Raw genomic sequence first — 18,854 nt, 5'->3', positions numbered from 1 at the left:
AATGTTTGATTCTTAAAAGTCTAGCAGTGCCCACTTAAACTGAACTTTTTTTTTTTAAAGGTAAGAGTTCATTCACACCCGCCTTTGATTAAAGAGTTTGGTTTATTAGAGTAGGGTTAGGGCCTTAGTTTGGTTGAAATGCATATGTGACTGTCAAGTGGACTGGATACTGCTGACAAAAGCACGAAGCAAACTGTAATGCAATGTATTCTGGGTAAATACAACCAGAAGCAACACTTAAGTCAAAAAATCCTCCAAAAATCTGAAACCACAGATTTTTGTTTAGATTTGATAAAGCTGTTAGTTGAGCTCAGTATCTTCTTCAGAGGTTTTGTGTCATTTCATGCAAGAACTACTGAATACATTCACTAGTTGCATGGGTTCTCCTGAGCAACCCAGGAGAACAGGTTGCTCAAAGGGTTTGGTTTATTTCACTGAATGTATAACATGTTTCAAATTATTATGCAAATTGGATTTAAGTGTCATAAAGATTAGATTTTTTTTGTTGTGCTTTTAAATTTATTGATAATATTGTGTGTCAAGGCTCTTTGAATCACTATAACTAATTTCAGAGAGCTGGTTGATTAGTTTGTATGGAGAGCTCAATTAAAGAAAATCTATTTACAAATGGTCCAGATTTGTAAGTAGATCTCCTTGTAAGTAGATTAAATTATTTGAATTCCTTTCTTAGACCTGAACCCAGTTCCTCCATTATTATTATTATTGTTATTGTCACAGTTCTGATTACAGGCCACAGGTTTCAAGCAATATAGGAAAGGGACAGGATCTCTGCTGACGAAAATCATCATAGTGTAGTGTCGTATGACAAGGTATGAAAATATTAGATATTTAAAGAAACTGAAGTGTTATCGTACTGTGAAGAGTTTTGTGGCTGATTCGGAACAAAGATGGATTTGTACAGATAAAGGCATAATGAGGAAGTTTTCTGTTAGACAAATTCATGGGATTAAGAGAGCAGCTGTTAAAATGCCCTTACAAAGCAGCAGACAGTTATTTGAAGCTGCTGGTTCCTCTTGAACCTCAAGGTGGAGGATGCTCCAGAGGCTTGCGGTGCATGAACCTATTATTTGGCCACCCCTAACCAGCTGACAAGTAGAAACGCTTGCAGTGGGCCCAGCCGTACATGAAGACTCATTCAAACAGACTTGTTCACTGATGACTGCTGTGCAACCCTTGATGGTCCAGATGGACGCAGTAGTGGACTGGTGGTGACACCAACACGGCTGTGACGTCAGAAGGAGGTCTTGGAGTCATTTTTTGGGCTGAAAATCATGTCATATATATATATATATATATATAAAATTCCCTTCTCACCCACCGCGGGTGGTTCTTATCCTCTGAGCTCGGGTCCTCTACCAGAGGCCTGGGAGCTTGAGGGTTCTGCGCAGTATCTTGGCTGTGCCAAGGACTGCACATTTCTGGACTGAGATGTCTGATGTTGTTCCTGGGATCTGTTGTAGCCACTGCTCCAGTTTGGGGGTTACTGCCCCGAGGGCCCCGATGACCACAGGCACCACTGTGGTCTTCACCTTCCAGGCCCTCTCCAGTTCTTCCCTGAGGCCCTGGTATTTCTCCAGTTTCTCGTGCTCCTTTTTCCTGATGTTGCAATCACTTGGTATTGCTACATCTACCACAACGGCTTTCCTCTGATGTTTATCCACTACGACAATGTCTGGTTGGTTCGCCATTACCATTTTGTCTGTCTGGATCTGGAAGTCCCACAGGATCTTAGCTCTGGCGTTCTCCACCACCTTTGGGGTGTTTCCCACTTTGATCTCGGGGTTTCCAGTCCATATTCTGCACAGATGTTTCTGTACACTATGCCTGCCACTTGGTTATGTCGCTCCATGTACGCTTTCCTGCCAGTATCTTGCACCCTGCTGTGATGTGCTGGACTGTCTCAGGGGCCTCCTTGCACAACCTACACATTGGGTCTTGTCTGGTGTATGGTATCTCTGGCACCTCAACCTCCGTTCCCTGTTGTCTGAGACATTCACTGAGCACATTGTCTGTTGAGGCTTTGTCCCTGATGTATTTATGGATCTTAGTTGTTTCGTACTGGACAGTGGTTCTCACACTCACTAGTCCTCTGCCTCCGTCCTTGCGGCTCGTGTACAGTCTCAGGGTGCTGGATTTGGGATGGAACCCTCCATGCATGGTTAGTAGATTTCTAGTCTTAATATCTGTGGCTTTTATCTCCTCCTTTGGCCAGCTGATTATTCCAGCAGGGTATCTGATTACTGGCAGGGCATAGCTGTTTATCGCACGGATTTTGTTCTTGCCATTGAGCTGGCTTCTCAGGACTTGCCTTATTCGTTGGAGGTATTTAGCTGTGGCTCCTTTCCTTGTGGTCTCATCGAGGTTGCCATTTGCTTGTGGTATACCTAGGTACTTGTAACTGTCCTCTATGTCTGCTATTGTTCCTTGTGGGAGTGAGACTCCTTCTGTGTGGATCACCTTCCCCCTCTTTGTGATCAGCCGACCACACTTCTCTAGTCCGAATGACATCCCAATGTCAGTGCTGTAGATCCTGGTGGTGTGGATCAGTGAGTCGACGTCTCGCTCACTCTTGGCATACAGCTTGATGTCATCCATCTAGAGGAGGTGACTGATGTTGGCCCCATTTTTGAGTCGGTATCCGTAGCCAGTCTTGTTGATAATTTGGCTGAGGGGGTTCAGGCCTATGCAGAACAGTAGCAGGGACAGAGCATCTCCTTGGTATATGCCACATTTGATGGACACTTGTGCAAGTGGTTTGCAGTTGGCTTCAAGCGTGGTTTTCCACAGCTTCATCGAGTTTGCAATGAAGGCTCTCAGAATCCTGTTGATGTTATACATCTCTAGGCATTCAATGATCCAAGTATGCGGCATTGAGTCATAGGCTTTCTTGTAATCGATCCAAGCCATGCACAGGTTGGTGTGTCGGGTTTTGCAGTCTCGGGCAACTGTGCGGTCTACGAGGAGTTGGTGTTTGGCTCCTCTGGTATTTACACCGATACCCTTCTGTGCCGTGCTCATGTGTTTATCCATGTGTTTGCTTATCTTGGCCGCTATGATGCCTGACATGAGCTTCCAGGTTGTGGAGAGGCAGGTTATTGGTCGGTAGTTGGGTGGGACTGGACCCTTTGATGGATCCTTCTGGATTAGGATTGTCCGCCCTTCAGTTAACCATTCAGGGTGAGTCCCACTTTGTAGCAGCTGGTTCATTTGGCCTGCCAGTCGCTCATGGAGAGCAGTGAGTTTCTTTAGCCAGTAGGCATGGATCATGTCAGGCGCTGGTGCTGTCCAGTTTTTCATACCTGAGACTCTTTCTTGAACATCTGTCACAGTGATGGTTACCGGGGCTTGCTCAGGGAGGTTGCTGTGGTCCTCTCGTAGAGAGATCAACCACTGTGCATTGCTGTTGTGGGACGCCTCCCTTTCCCATATGCCTTTCCAGTATTGTTCAGTCTCCAGCCTTGGTGGGTCTGCTCTGTTGTTATTACCCTGCCATTGAGAGTACACCTTAGCTGGTTGAGTGGAGAAGAGCCGGTTAATCCTTCTGGATTCATTCTCCCTTGTGTATCTCTTTAGGCGGCTGGCCAAGGCTTGGAGCCTCTGTTTGGCAGTTTCAAGTGCTTCAGGTATGGGCATCTGCCTGTACTTTCTGGGTACTGGTCTTTTCATTGTACCCTTGTGGAGCTCTGACAGTTGGCTCACTTCCCTTCTTGTTACCTTGATTTTAGCCTCTAACCGTCTTTTCCATGGTGGGTATTGGGTCTCATGGTTGCTCTTATAGCCAAGTATCTCAAGGATCACTGATGCTGAGTTGTAGATCAGCTCATTGGTTTCTGTTATGGTGTTGGTAGGGATCGTTCTCAATGCTGCATTCACATTCTCAATGAGACTTTCTGATGGTACTTCACTCAGCCGTTGTAATTGGCGCCGAGGAGGCCTGGTTGTCATTCGGGTCATGATTCTCTCTCTCAGGTCAGCAGCTGTCTCGTTCAGCTCTGTTTCGCTCATTGGGGCCGTGTAACCCCTCACTGGGTGGGGACTTGTAGTCGCCCGGCCAAACAAGGTCTGCGTCAGGTGTTGGGGAACCAGAGCACCTTGATGACAAATGGGCTACTGGAACAAGACGGAAATGGGCGAGAGATGAAAATGTGGATCTGTTGGAATGCTACTACTCAAGTAACCCTAGTCAGAGAGGTTACATGCAAAGACTGGGGAAGGAATGGTTACTTTGACATCCCCAGTCAACACTAAGCGCTAAACAACTAGTAGCTCAGTGGTCCAACATCCGCAAACGGCAACTGCTATCACAACTTGAGATTGACGAGATACAACACAAATGCTACGGCAAAAGGGAGGAACCCGGATGTCAGAACTGTGGGGACTTAACTACAAGTCCCCACCCAGTGAGGGGATACACGGCCCCAATGAGCGAAACAGAGCTGAACGAGACAGCTGCTGACCTGAGAGAGAGAATCATGACCCAAATGACAACCCGACCTCCTCGGCGCCAATTACAACGGCTGAGTGAAGTACCATCAGAAAGTCTCATTGAGAATGTGAATGCAGCATTGAGAACAACAATGAGCTGATCTACACTCAGCATCAGTGATCTTTGAGACGCTACATGGATGACATCAGTGATCATGGTTGCTCTCAAGAGCAACCATGAGACCCAATACCCACCATGGAAAAGACGGTTAGAGGCTAAAATCAAGGTAACAAGGAGGGAAGTGAGCCAACTGTCAGAGCTCCACAAGGGTACAATGCAAATTGTACCCAGAAAGTACGAGAGGACCACAGCAACCTCCCTGAGCAAGCCCCAGTAACCATCACTGTGACAGTTGTTCAAGAAAGAGTCTCAGGTATGAAAAACTGGACAGCACCAGGGCCTGACATGATCCATGCCTACTGGCTAAAGAAACTCACTGCTCTCCATGAGCGATTGGCAGCCCAAATCAACCAGCTGCTACAAAGTGGGACTCACCCTGAATGGTTAACTGAAGGACGGACAATCCTAATCCAGAAGGAACCATGAAAGGGTCCAGTCCCACCCAACTACCGACCAATAACCTGCCTCTCCACAACCTGGAAGCTCATGTCAGGCATCATAGCGGCCAAGATAAGCAAACACATGGATAAACACATGAGCACGGCACAAAAGGGTATCGGTGTAAATAGCAGAGGAGCCAAACACCAACTCCTCGTAGACCGCACAGTTGCCCGAGACTGCAAAACCCGATACACCAACCTGTGCATGGCTTGGATTGATTACAAGAAAGCCTATGACTCAATGCCACATACTTGGATCATTGAATGCCTAGAGATGTATAACATCAACAAGATTCTGAGAGCCTTCATTGCAAACTCGATGAGGCTGTGGAAAACCACCCTTGAAGCCAACTGCAAACCACTTGCACAAGTGTCCATCAAATGTGGCATATACCAAGGAGATGCTCTGTCCCCACTACTGTTCTGCATAGGCCTGAACCCCCTCAGCCAAATTATGAACAAGACTGGCTACGGATACCGACTCAAAAATGGGGCCAACATCAGTCACCTTCTATACATGGATGACATCAAGCTGTATGCCAAGAGTGAGCGAGACATCGACTCACTGATCCACACCACCAGGATCTACAGCACTGACATTGGGATGTCATTCGGACTAGAGAAGTGTGGTCGGCTGATCACAAAGAGGGGGAAGGTGATCCGCACAGAAGGAGTCTCACTCCCACAAGGAACAATAGCAGACATCGAGGACAGCTACAAGTACCTAGGTATACCACAAGCAAATGGCAACCTCGATGAGGCCACAAGGAAAGGAGCCACAGCTAAATACCTCCAACGAATAAGGCAAGTCCTGAGAAGCCAGCTCAATGGCAAGAACAAAATCCGTGCGATAAACAGCTATGCCCTGCCAGTAATCAGATACCCTGCTGTAATAATTAGCTGGCCAAAGGAGGAGATAAAAGCCACAGATATTAAGACTAGAAAGCCACTAACGATGCATGGAGGGTTCCATCCCAAATCCAGCACCCTGAGACTGTACACGAGCCGCAAGGAAGGAGGCAGACGACTAGTGAGTGTGAGAACCACTGTCCAGGACGAAACATCTAAGATCCATAGATACATCAGGGACAAAGCCTGAACAGACAATGTGCTCAGTGAATGTCTTAGACAACAGGGAGCGGAGGTTGAGGTGCCAGAGATACCATCATGGGAGGACAAGCCCCTACATGGGATGTACCACCAGCAAATAACCCAAGGGGCTGATATCAGTAAATCCTATCAATGGCTGGAAAAAGCTGGACTCAAGGACAGCACAGAGGCCCTCTTCCTGGCCGCCCAGGAACATGCCCTAAACACCAGAGCAATAGAGGCCCAGATCTACCACACCAGACAAGACCCAAGGTGTAGGTTGTGCAAGGAGGCCCTGAGACAGTCCAGCACATCACAGCAGGGTGCAAGATACTGGCAGGGAAAGCGTACATGGAACGACATAACCAAGTGGCAGGCATAGTGTACAGAAACATCTGTGCAGAATATGGACTGGAAACCCCGAGATCAAAGTGGGAAACACCCCCAAAGGTGGTGGAGAATGCCAGAGGTAAGATCCTGTGAGATTTCCAGATCCAGACAGACAAAACGGTAATGGCGAACCAACCAGACATTGTCGTAGTGGATAAACAACAGAGGAAAGCCGTTGTGGTAGATGTAGCAATACCAAGTGATTGCAACATCAGGAAAAAGGAGCACGAGAAACTGGAGAAATACCAGGTCCTCAGGGAAGAACTGGAGAGGGCCTGGAAGGTGAAGACCACAGTGGTGCCTGTGGTCATTGGGGCCCTCGGGGCAGTAACCCCCAAACTGGAGCAGTGGCTACAACAGATCCCAGGAACAACATCAGACATCTCAGTCCAGAAATGTGCAGTCCTTGGCACAGCCAAGATACTGCAGGACCCTCAAGCTCCCAGGCCTCTGGTAGAGGACCCGAGTTCAGAGGATGAGAACCACCCGCGGTGGGTGAGAAGGGAATTTTTTTTTTTTTTATATGTAAACAGAATAAAAGATAAAAGCATTGTTGTAATGACGCAGTGAAGGCAGATTTTAGGAAGAGTCAGGTTCCTTAAAAGCCCAATTTCAAGGCATCAACTTAGGAAGTCAAACTTCTTTGAATTCATGTTTGATCTGTAATTTTTAAACCAACAGAGGGTAACATAGTTACTTAATTGTGCTATTAATAATACCACCCCTTTAAGATCTTATTTATGAACCAAGGTTTCTTTAGATTTCTTATCTACCATGTATAAGTTGATCATGACATTTTCCATGACTTTTTAAAAAAAAAACATGGAAAACATGACTTTTTTAAAAAAGCACAAGGACTTGTGTTTCAGATGGTAAAGACATTTCTCTGTTTCTCCCTTCATCTGATCTACATCTTGTGGATGCTGGAGAGGACACAACCTGTGTCTGTCTGCAGCCTGTGTGTGTACCTGAGGTTTTTGCGCAGAGATGCTGGGTCGTTGGCCAGCAGTGTGTTGACCAGGCCAAACAGCTGCATGACTCTCTCGTCCTGCCTCAGGTCCTCATGGCCTTTCAGCAGGAACATGAATTCATGGCCGTTGCTTCCTGCAGAGGGAGCCACAGCATACATTATTGATGTTTTACTCAGAGGGAGCTATGATATTAGGTAACAGTAGTCATACAGATGCTGTTCTGCAGCAGCAGAACCTAAGGTCGTGTCTGGCTGAACGATAAATTATTTCATAAGAAACGAATTAGTCCTAAAGTACAGCTTAAAGCAGTTCTCTCATTTCACCAGAATATCTAATGACAATGCAATACCTAAAGATATATTATTTCTGACACCTGGGGTGAAAATATGCCACTAAAATGGTGAAAATGGGACAGCAGAGTTTGAAGAAAGAATGAAGACAATAGAAGCTTTATTCACTTGCTATAAAGAAGAAAGAACACACAGTGGCTGCTTTGAGAAATAAAATAAAAAAACTGGAACTAATAAAAATTAGAATAAAAAAATAAAACTAAAATTAAAGAAACGTAAAGAGGGTTCACCAAACTAACTCAACTAAACTAATAGCAAACGTGGTTAGTTTTTGATTATGAAACCTATTAATGTGTTTTCAGGATTGCTTTGAACAGAAGTAGTTTGAGGTAAGACTGTCTTACGGTAGAATGAATTCTACTTTAGGCCAACATGTTCAACACGACTAGTTGAACATGTTAGCCTAAATATGTTGCAATTTTCCTATGACCTAAAAAATTGCTGTGTGTGATACGACAAAACTCATAATTACTTGAAAACTGTACATCTTTTGTTATATTTTACCCATGGAGGCCGCCATTTTTTCACCGATAGGTTCATGACGCATCACGGTTCATTCTGACTGGAATCTACAGAGTCAACACAGGATGCCTAACTGTACCAGAGTAGTTTTTTATCAGATTGCATTTGATAAAGAACTCATTTTCAATAATGACACCCTGTGACACTATCCACTTTAATTTAAAAACATAAAAATAGAACTTGAGGCAAATGTGGACAATTTCCCACATGAAAGAAAGAAAAGCACAGTGCCAGAGCCAGAGTGGAGCACAACTTTTGAAGGACCTAATCTGGACCCTGGACATTTCTCCAGAACACTTTGAGTCATTTATACCAGCAGAACCTACGAAGGTTTTAACAGGTGATGTTACCTTGACGAGCTAAGAATTAATGCCGTGCTCACAGGCAGAGTTGGACGCTCTTTCAGATGGTAACAGGAGTGATTCTCCCTGTGGTACTGTCACCACTGACAACCGGGCCCATGGAGGTCCGGTGCCGGTGGCAAAGTCTGGACACAGAGCTACAGAAGTACCTACCGGATCACGCTGTCTGACCAGAGGTACCCGTCATTCATTGTTTCATTTACGAAACTGAAGGCAGCTGCAGCAAAACACCAGCAGTTCCTACGGCCACCTGTGTCCTCTTCCTCTGTTTGGTCCTCCTTATTTTCATTTCCTCTTGTGATTTCTACATTCCAATTTATTTCAAAGAGCTCCGGAACAAACTGAAAAAGGCTTCATAACGTTACTCATCACTGTTTTGACTGGAGGAGCCAGACAGTTTTACTATTGCACATCATTTACCCAGAATGCATTGCAGCGTAAACAACATGGCGACATTCCTGTGAGAGTAGTTTATTAAAATTTATAAAAACTACCTCTCCTACAGTGTTATTACTGTATTCTTTTTATATCCAAGATAAATATTTCCCAAAAAAGGTCTATTTTTATAGACCTCCACAAGAAAAGCTCAAACAAAACCTGCTTTGACTGAGTGAGTTACTTGTTTGCTGAACTTTTGAAAGTTATTCTGCCATTAATAATTAACTAAGTCAATTATATTTATATAGCAGATTTCACAGATAAAAAAAAGAAATTACGAAATGCTTTAAGCCATCTTTATTTGCTGTTTATGTTTGGTCGGTCACTTGTTCTAAGAGAACACATTTTCTATAAACTGTGTTGATTTTCAGTTTTTTATGTAATTCTTGTTAAGATATTTTAAGATATAGTTTTTAAGATATTTACACAAATTTGACAAAATTATTTGGAAAGATTCTGTGTTTTTACTGTGTAGAACTGAAATTAATAAAAACTAAACTGAAACTAAACATTTCTGAAAAATAAGCCATTTGTCTGCTAAGCTAGCAGACAAATTGCTAAAACTAATGGACACTAAAGTTGAATATTTCAGGTCAAAACTGAGTAAAATAAAAACGTGTAAAACTATTAAAAATAGATCTGAAGTACTTTGGATGACGTTTTATCCTCTGAAGGAGCTGGACTGCCATCAGACTGCCAGACCTGTGCTTGAGAAAAATTAATTGATGAATAACCCATAATTTCACCAACAGGCAGCATTTCCTGTAGTGCTCATCCTCCAAGCGCATTGAGTGTCGGTGTTAAATTTAAGCCTTCTGCGTCGCTGTGACAACTCTTAATTTGAAGTCTTGCTCCAGAGGTCAGATGAAACACTATCCATCATCTCTTATAGACTGTGTCATGTAACACTGATGGCTGACATCAGAACAATGCAGAAAATGTCCAGCAAATCAGTATGAAGCTGTGACTGATGGACAAAGTGGCTCCTGTGTCATTTCATATGATCTTCAGTTATATCTCATCACTGACAACTAGGTAATAGCAGAAGAAGGATTTCTCCCTTGGGGTTTCACCCAGAAAACTTGGTAAGCCCGGTTGTCAGGGTGCAGAGGCGGTCCACCTGCGGTCCACTGTGTTTTTGTATTAAAAGATGTTACGTTGACAGGAAATGTAAAAATATTACTGGGTAATTATATGTTACGGGAAAACAGGTTGAGGTGACAAATTAATGTATTCTGGTTGTTTTGCTTCACTAATTTTCTACCTTCCTTCAGCAGCAAAAAATGAAGGATTGATGCTCCTCTGTTAGCCATACACAAACCTTACCCCAGAAGATGAATTTTAAATGAAACCTTGATCTCTGACCCCGAGGCGGCTTCCTGTTTGGTCCTGAGCCAGTGCTCTCTAATCTGCTCTGCTCCTGTAAACGGGGCTCACAGCAACCATGTAATACTGCAATTTCCTCCATATCTTACCCATGATGGTTAGCTTGCGTGGGCGCTGCTTGGAGGTGATGACCTGCAGTGAGGGAGCGATGGACTGGATGCGAATGATAGGCTGGTTGGGGTCGTATGTGCCAGGCACAGCCAGTTCCAGGTCGCGGCACATCAGCAGCTTGGGAGAAACGTACTGCAGCTCCAGGGAGGTGAGCTGTGAGGTGAGCATATAGGACAGAAACAGAAAATTACTATGGAGTCTTCTGCGCATCGAAACAGAAGAAAAAAACAACCAAGAGCCAAAAGCTACGCAAATACTACCAGATACTGGCTTATACAGAGGTTGAGGTTCCACCTTGCTGAGGTTATTAAGATGCTACGGTGACAACCTGTAACTTTAAGTTTCTCTATGAGTTTGCTGGTCTTGAGACCTTAACCAGAGCTGAAGGAGTTTAATGTCAATATACGGTCACCAGACATGGAGCTGGCTCTGACTGGCTCTAAATCTGCTGTTTGGATGAATCCAGCAGATGATTAGTTACTTTTGATGTCCAGTGGTCAAATATTATCTCTGCTCTCAGCATGCAGTTATACTGCTGGGTTTTTCTATGCTGCGTTCTGAAATGTCCCAGCAGGGAGCGAGGTTGTGCTGGAATGACGGCGTAAAAGCTGCAGACATAAAAATTCTACCACAGTGAGATAACAGCAAGAGGAATCGACTCCATTCCATTCTCATTTTAAGATGAACTGGACCCAATTCTTAAAGAGAATCAGATTTTTTATACATTCTTTCTGAAAAGGCTTGTTTGCAAAATTCTAAGAAATGTTTACAGTCACATTTGACAAAGCTTCAAACTAAAATGGGGGTAATTTTAAGGAAGAAAACACAATAACTAAAAAACATCACTGAGGTTACTGAAAATTTCGGACAGCTGTTAGATTTCCATATGTTTAGAGATGCTCAGCAGGTCTTTAACAGCCACTAGAGTGAAGAAAAATGTTTTCTGGTACGGAGCCTGTCTCTCCAGACTTGCAGACTTAGTTCCACTGGGGGCCAAAGTTGTAACATTCGTTACATTTTCAGCTGCTGTGGTTCACCTTGACACTGCTCTGAGTCAAACAAACCTAACCCTTTGAGAAATTTGTCCCCCTCCCCACCAAGAACCACTGAAGGAAACGACATGAAAATGTCTGAAGAAGACACTGAGCGCAACTTCCTTCTTCACCAAATGGAAGAAAGGGGAGTGTTGTAAGACTTGGGTGGTGGAAGAATTTCTCCTCTAAAAGACCATGATCCATATCTCCAGATGGGATAAAAAGTTCAGATCACATCAATTCCATTATGTGATCAGAACCTGATTGGAAAAAAACGGACCCGAGTTAACATGAATTCGAACAAAACTGAATTTTTTACAGTTGAATTGGACCTATTTGCGATGGCATTTGTTGATTCCTGCTCTAAGAACTGATGTCTATTTTTTATTTGGTGTAATATGTAACTGAAGCAAAAATAAAATCCAGGACTGGGAATTGTCTACGTTTCACTAATAATTATAATCTTCCAATTAAGAGGCCAGGTTTAATTGGGAGGCTTCTGACAATAATAAAGACATTGGGACATTGCATTAGTAAAATATGTACTTCATCCTGTTTTTTTCCCATAATGTCCACCAGTCATGAGTTTTAATATCTCAGCCAATCAATCTATTTACCAGATATGGCCATTAGGGGCAATATTAGCTAGATTCTGTTGCATTATGTGTGAACACAACATAAGGTGGAGAAAGCTGATTAAAATAAAGGCAATGCCTGGGTGCAAAAAAACAAACAATGACATCATTAAAATAACTGAAAAATTACATCTGACAAAAATTTAAACAATTACCATCCTCCTGTTTTGTAAGCACTTGCCTTCTTTCAGTTCTGTTCAACATTAATAATGGTGATGAACTCCTCAGAAGTGGGGAAATGTAAGATTTTTCTCCTCTGTGCTGTTGGCATGCTGCCAGAGAGATGGTACAGATATTTCTCTTCTTTTTATGTTAATTGATGCAGCTGAGACTCAGTCAGATGGATTTATTTATTAGGAAAATGACAGGACAGAAAATGGAAAAAAAGCTATCAGATCTGGAGTGGGCCACAGTGTGTGAAGCGCAGTGCTAGCTTTCTGAAGTCTTATTTTCATAAAAATATGTATTTTATTTCCTTTATTTAACCAGTTAACCCTGTTGAGATCTGGATCTCATTTTCAAGAGGGACCTGGGCAGAAGTCTGCAATACACAGCAACCTGGTTACAGAATAAAGCCAAAACAATTTAAAAGCAGTGACACTGTTTTATAGAATCTTGTTGCCTTTTAGGAACTGCTCGAAATAACTTCAATGAATCATTTCTGACATTTTGAGTTCAGACTGGAGCTGATTCCAGGCTGTAGGAGCAACACACTGAATGCTTGCTTCACTTTTTCAGTTTGAACACGTGGAACATGCAGAAAAAAAGTGTCATTAGAGCATAAAGAATGAGAACTAACAGATCTATGTAAGAGAGAGCATAAAAATGCTGGAGCCAAGCCGAGTAGAGATCATCCACTGATTGTTTCTCCGAACTCTTAAAGGAGGCCATTCAGCTTTTGCATACAACTCACAACGATCTGTAAGACATTTGCTACAGGTTATAAACCTTAAAGCACAATGATATACAGTATTCAATGATTGAAGATATTTGGTCAAAGCATTCATATATAAAATGTCGCCATAATCCAGATTTGCTATGTGATTTTTAAAAGAAAGCTCTTTATCTAGAATAAAACCAAGATATTTATAATTACTGACAAACTCAATTTGAGCATGAGGGATTTCTGGTAGTTTTTTAGAGTGTGAAAAAAAACCACTCCTTTTCTCATCCACATTCAAAACCAACTTCAGAGTTTATAAGCGGATTTAAACTACATTGAAAGTAGACTGCAAATACGGTATTCCCTATGAGTGATGAAGAATAATAGTACATTATTAAATCATCTGCATAAAAATGACAAGAATTTGACAACTTGTCACATAAGTTATTTATATAAATAGAGGATAAAAGTGGACCAAGAACTGAGCTATGTGGTACACCATTTCAAATAAGAATAGAAGTAAAGACAGCAAACTGAACTCTCTGGGTTCTGTTTGACAAGTAATCAGCTACCCACTGGGTAGCTTGATGCGAGAGCCCAATCTTGTGTAGAATTTCAATTAAAAGCGTGTGCTTTACTGTGTCAATGCCTTTGATAGATCAATAAACAAAGCAACAGAATGTTTTCTATTATCAAGAGCCTGGGTAAGATCATTAAAGACCTTTAAAGTGGCAGTAACAGAACTACGTTTTTTTTTTCTAAAACCAGAGTGAATAAAATTAGAATAAAAAAAAATCTTCAATTGATCTGCAACCAGTTTCTAAAAATTATTTTGCAAGGATTCATAGTTTGGTCTGTAATTGTTTACGTGTGACGATTCCCCACCCTTGAATAGAGGCAAAACAAATGCTGATTTCCAGACACTAGGGATTTTGTTAGAGAATAGACTTAGAATAAAAATATGAGATAATGTCTGTGCTATAAACTTTGCAGCCAACTTTAGAAAAAAAGGATCCAGGCTATTTGGCCCTGCCGATTTTCTTGTGTCTGTTTTTCAGTTCTCTGAGAACCTCATCTGTACAAATAGGGGAAAAGTTAAAAGTGGTGGAGTTACAATTATTATTCAAAAACAGTTAAACAGTATTTAGATTCTGTCCAAATGAATTTAAATCATCAAATAGAGAGCCTACAGAAATAAAATGCTCGTTAAAATAATTTATAAGTGCCAATTTATTAGACACCATTTTACTTCTGTTCCAAACAAAATTTGGAAAGTCACTCAGTCACTCAATTGTTATCAGGTCGGGTAGGGTAGTTAATTAACTGAGTGATATTTAAAGAATCACACATAGTTTTTAAGCTATCTGAAGATACTGTCAACCAGTCGAGATTTAAATCTCCTAACAAAACGAATTTGATATTATTTAGGTCAGCGAGGTATTAGGGAGTGCATCACAGACAGCAGAAGGTGGTCAATAACACCCTATAATTGTGATATTCTGAGCCTTAGTGAATTCAGAGAATTATTAAACTACAACTAAACCTCCAGAAGTCTCCAGTCTTGGATTTTTCAGATGACATTCCAAACATTATCCAATCTGTCAAAGTTGTTTCCTTTGCAGAAAGTTTGTATGTTCCAGTAAACACAAAATCAAATTACACTGCAAAAATAAAAATATTACCCAGTTATTTTGGCCTAGTTTCTACTGCAAATGTTACAGTACACTATAAATAAGACAAAATTAACTTACAAGTAACTTTTCAGCAGGATATAGGAGCTTGTGTTGAGTCAATTATGCCCTAATACTGATGAAAACGTATTGGCTCCATTGTCAGATATTTTGCTTACAATAAAACATTTTTCCCATGTTGAAAGTGAAACAATCAATGGAACTTTTTCATCAATATTCAGAAATTATTTCCTCAAAACAAGCTCCAACACATTGCTGAGAAGTCAGTTTTTTCTTATTTGAAGTGTACCAAGACATCTGCACTGGAAATCCTTGGTGAGATTTTGTGTTTTTGCAAAATAAAGAATATAAAGCTAACTATTTGTTCTTGTTTGGTTACAAAACAGCAACCTGAGGCAGCTGCTTGGAGATGCGTCTGAACACATGGTAGTAAAGGTCCCAGGCCTGTGTCAGGTCTTTCACATTCCCAGAGCGCATGTACTTTCTGCACCAGTCCTGGGCCTCCATCAAATCTCTACCATAAGCCTGGAGATGAAAAGTGAGAAAAAAAAAGTCAGTTGATGCATTAGATGAAGCAATACCAACAACCATGAAACAAAGTGACATTTTTATCTGTATGGCTTTACATCGGTTCTTTCTCGTGGACTGCAAACATTTTTATTGACTGTAGTAACATACCTGTGGGGGTCCTCAGGAGTCAATCTTTAGACCCCCACTGTTAAACTTGTTCATGCTACCATTGTGCCAGTTAATTCAGAAATATAATGTGTCCTACCACAACTATGCAGATGAGTCTATGTGTCACTGACAGCAGGAGGGGAATAGTAACAAAATCAGATCTCAAAACATAAATCCATGGTTTTCTCCCCAGCAGGTCAGACTACTGCAATAGCCTCCTCAATAGTGGTGGGCATGTATCGTATTGTTTATCTTTCATCAAGATAAATTTCTCATCATGAAATTGTGATTTGCTCTTGTCACAACACATCGCAATTAATGTTTAAAACTCCCCATAATTGTCTTTATTTTTGGGATTGTTAATTTTACTATTTTCTCCTCAAATGAGAGCATCAATAAAAGGGAAAATATGATGAAATATAGTCACTGTAACACAGCCACTGTGTGCAGTTTAGAGATACAAATCCCACTTAGTTAAGCGACTGGTTTCCTAAAGGAGCACATTTCACTTGGGTTTGTTATTATATGACAGATGTGTCGTGGAGTCACAGCCATACAGTTACCAAACAATCGGAGAACTATTTTATTTATTTTTGGTAACTGTATACATGACACAGCTGTTATACCTGTGCACGTGACAGCTGAAAGTAAGCTGCCTATATTTTTTTCCTATTTGTCAGTGATTCTTTCCTCATATTTCTTTTTTTTTTTTTATTTGTATCAATGATTTTGATCTGTTTTGAAACTCTTATTCTTGATTTTTCTATAAAGCACTATGAACTGTCTTATACCCAAAATGTACTATCGAAATAAATTGGCCTTGCCTATGAACCAGAAAACTTGGTAAACATCAAAGGAAAAACCCAAAGTGCACTTTGTAAAAATCTGACACCAGCCTGGTTGAATGAAGTCTCCTTGAGGGTTTGTGGTCCTCTCTCCATCATGGCGTGTAGTGGCTCCAGCACAGCAAACATCCCCTTTACGTTACGCTCGCCAAAGTAAAGACGAGAAGCTTCCTCAAGGCCCTCGTGCCACATCTCATGCCACAAGATGGCAACGCGGATAAGCTCCTCACTCACCTGGATGAAGAGAGACAACAGATAAAAGGTCAGGCTGCTGTAAGATATTAATTTCATAACATAGTTTGAGCCCACAGGCTAACACAACCACGTTTTTCAGAGCGATATTATCCAGGATGCTCAATGTTTCTGATTTTCACTGAAAAACTAGAGGTTTTCTATATTTTTGGAATTTTTAAAATAATAAAAATGTCTTTTACTCAACAACTGGTAAACAAAATGCCAGTTTTATATAACGACACACAGTTTGTGTCAAATGTGTACACGGCACAGTTATAATGTCAAGAATTTAAAAAATAAATCATTTAAACTATTTTCCCCATTTAAAATTATATTTTTCCAGTACAGGTCTGCTGGACAACAAAGAAGTCTGTTTGAGGGGAAAAATATAAAAGTAAAAGAGCTGAAGTTACCTGGAAACATTCACACCATAAAATTAATATTTTGTGGAACCATGATTTGACTTTTTGGCTCCACATCTGGTGTCAGTGTTTGCCCATCTTGCAGTAAAAAGGTCATCGGATCGGTCAGACCATCAGGACTTTCTGTCAGTTCTGAACTATGACATTCAAAATGTTCCTGATGAGGTCACGGTATGTTGATTAGGATAAATGCTATGATGAGGGCGAAACAGAAGAAGCCTCTCTTTACCTTGAACAGTTCCAACTTTGGTTTCACCAGACCATAAACACATCCTCATTTTGGTTCTGCCAGGACTTGATGTTTTCTTTGACAGAAACTGATTCTGGGCTTTCAACCCAAATCCTAATTCCACACATATGGAGAAAACAGCAGGTTGTTTTCCTCATGCAGAAAGCAAACCAGCTCAGGTTGGGGAAAAAAATGTCTTCTATTCTAAGTTACACCTTTTAACTTAATTTCAAATACATTTAATAGCTTCAGTTTTAAGAAATATTCATACATTTTCAACATGATTGAGTCCTAAAGCTAAATTGTAGCCTGTTATGCCATGAAAAGCCTGGGACAATCAAATGCACCCACTTTTTATTTCAGCCATGTTCAAACTTTCTGCAGCAAAAATCGCAAAGTTGAAAATACTCAGTGAACAAACTCTAATTTTTCCTCTAAATAAAAACTGAAAACTAATATTACTGTAAGTTATTTCTCTATGACCTGCAATATTTTAATGAGAACTAAACATTTTATAAAGCAGCAATATAACATACAGAACATTTGTCTGACAATTGCACTAATGTTTTCCATGATTTAACTTTCTTCTATTATTATTTTCAATTTTTTAATCCATAAAATATTTTTGTGCATTCCCAGCAGTAATTTCCTTTTAAACATTTACTCTACTAAGCCAAATATCATGAATGGATTATTCCAAGGGCCTCAAAAGGCCACATGTTGGACCCCTGTTTTAATTATTCCGACCCAAACTATTACCCTTAGAGAAATAAAAACAACTTCTGTGTGGAACAACAAAGATGTGAAATCTGGATTCCTGGTTCCATTTACTCCTGTCAGTGATGCAATCCTGCAAAGTGGGGGCCCATGTGGGGCCCGAAATCAGCAGGCTTTAAACAAAGGTCTGTGGCCTTGTCCTCAACACAAACATGACCAGATACTTAATCTGTTTTTGATGTCATTCCCATCAGATGAAAAGCCTCCATGTTGTTTTTGACGCACTGAACCCTCTCTTCACACTGCAGCTCCTCTGCTGTCCTTCCTCTGCCTCTCAAAGATAACCTTTCATAGCTGATCACACCTGACCTACATCATGTTCTCCCAGTTTCATGTTTTATGGAAAGCCTGGCTTTTTCAGCCTTTTGTTGCTCCTGTCCTTTAACCAGCAACACATGTGAAATGAGTTCATTCAGTGAATGAAGTTCACAATTCCAACATTTGTTTTGTTATCTGTGCTCAGCTGTAATTAAAATAATCTTTCACTTTGCTTTCTTCTATTCTAAAATTTGGATAGTGGAAGGATAACGGTTTCTGTAAGTAATTGAGTCTCTACCATCATTGCTTGTTGAACCAGGGTGTTGCAGTGTTCACACATGTTCTTCAGGATCTTGTTAGCAGCATTGTGACGGGCGGTGGTGGTGGACTTTGAGGCCACAGTAAGCGGGTAGATCAAAGCCTAAGAAAAACCAGTAAAACAATCAACAAAGTGTAGTGTTGTATACGTTTCGTGTTGTGGA

General features: G+C 41.2%; 1 protein-coding gene across 2 annotated transcripts in view; it reads right to left on the bottom strand.

The window, feature by feature from the left end:
* mtor (mechanistic target of rapamycin kinase) overlaps window positions 1-18,854 on the bottom strand; it is a 156,894-nt gene that overhangs the window by 12,749 nt on the left and 125,291 nt on the right. For both annotated transcript variants that reach the window (XM_055024320.1, XM_055024319.1), the window contains exons 43-47: window positions 18,671-18,793; window positions 16,504-16,686; window positions 15,320-15,454; window positions 10,665-10,839; window positions 7,515-7,650 (exon numbers count right to left, since the gene is read on the bottom strand). In XM_055024320.1, the coding sequence (XP_054880295.1) occupies window positions 7,515-7,650; window positions 10,665-10,839; window positions 15,320-15,454; window positions 16,504-16,686; window positions 18,671-18,793 (752 nt within the window). The remainder of the gene's footprint in view (window positions 1-7,514; window positions 7,651-10,664; window positions 10,840-15,319; window positions 15,455-16,503; window positions 16,687-18,670; window positions 18,794-18,854) is intronic.

Source organism: Poeciliopsis prolifica, unplaced genomic scaffold, assembly GCF_027474105.1.
Source record: "Poeciliopsis prolifica strain line A6 unplaced genomic scaffold, Auburn_PproV2 SCAFFOLD118, whole genome shotgun sequence".
NCBI classification, from domain to species: domain Eukaryota; kingdom Metazoa; phylum Chordata; class Actinopteri; order Cyprinodontiformes; family Poeciliidae; genus Poeciliopsis; species Poeciliopsis prolifica.
Note: the sequence above shows the minus strand (reverse complement) of the source record. Positions and strands in the feature narration are given on the sequence as shown.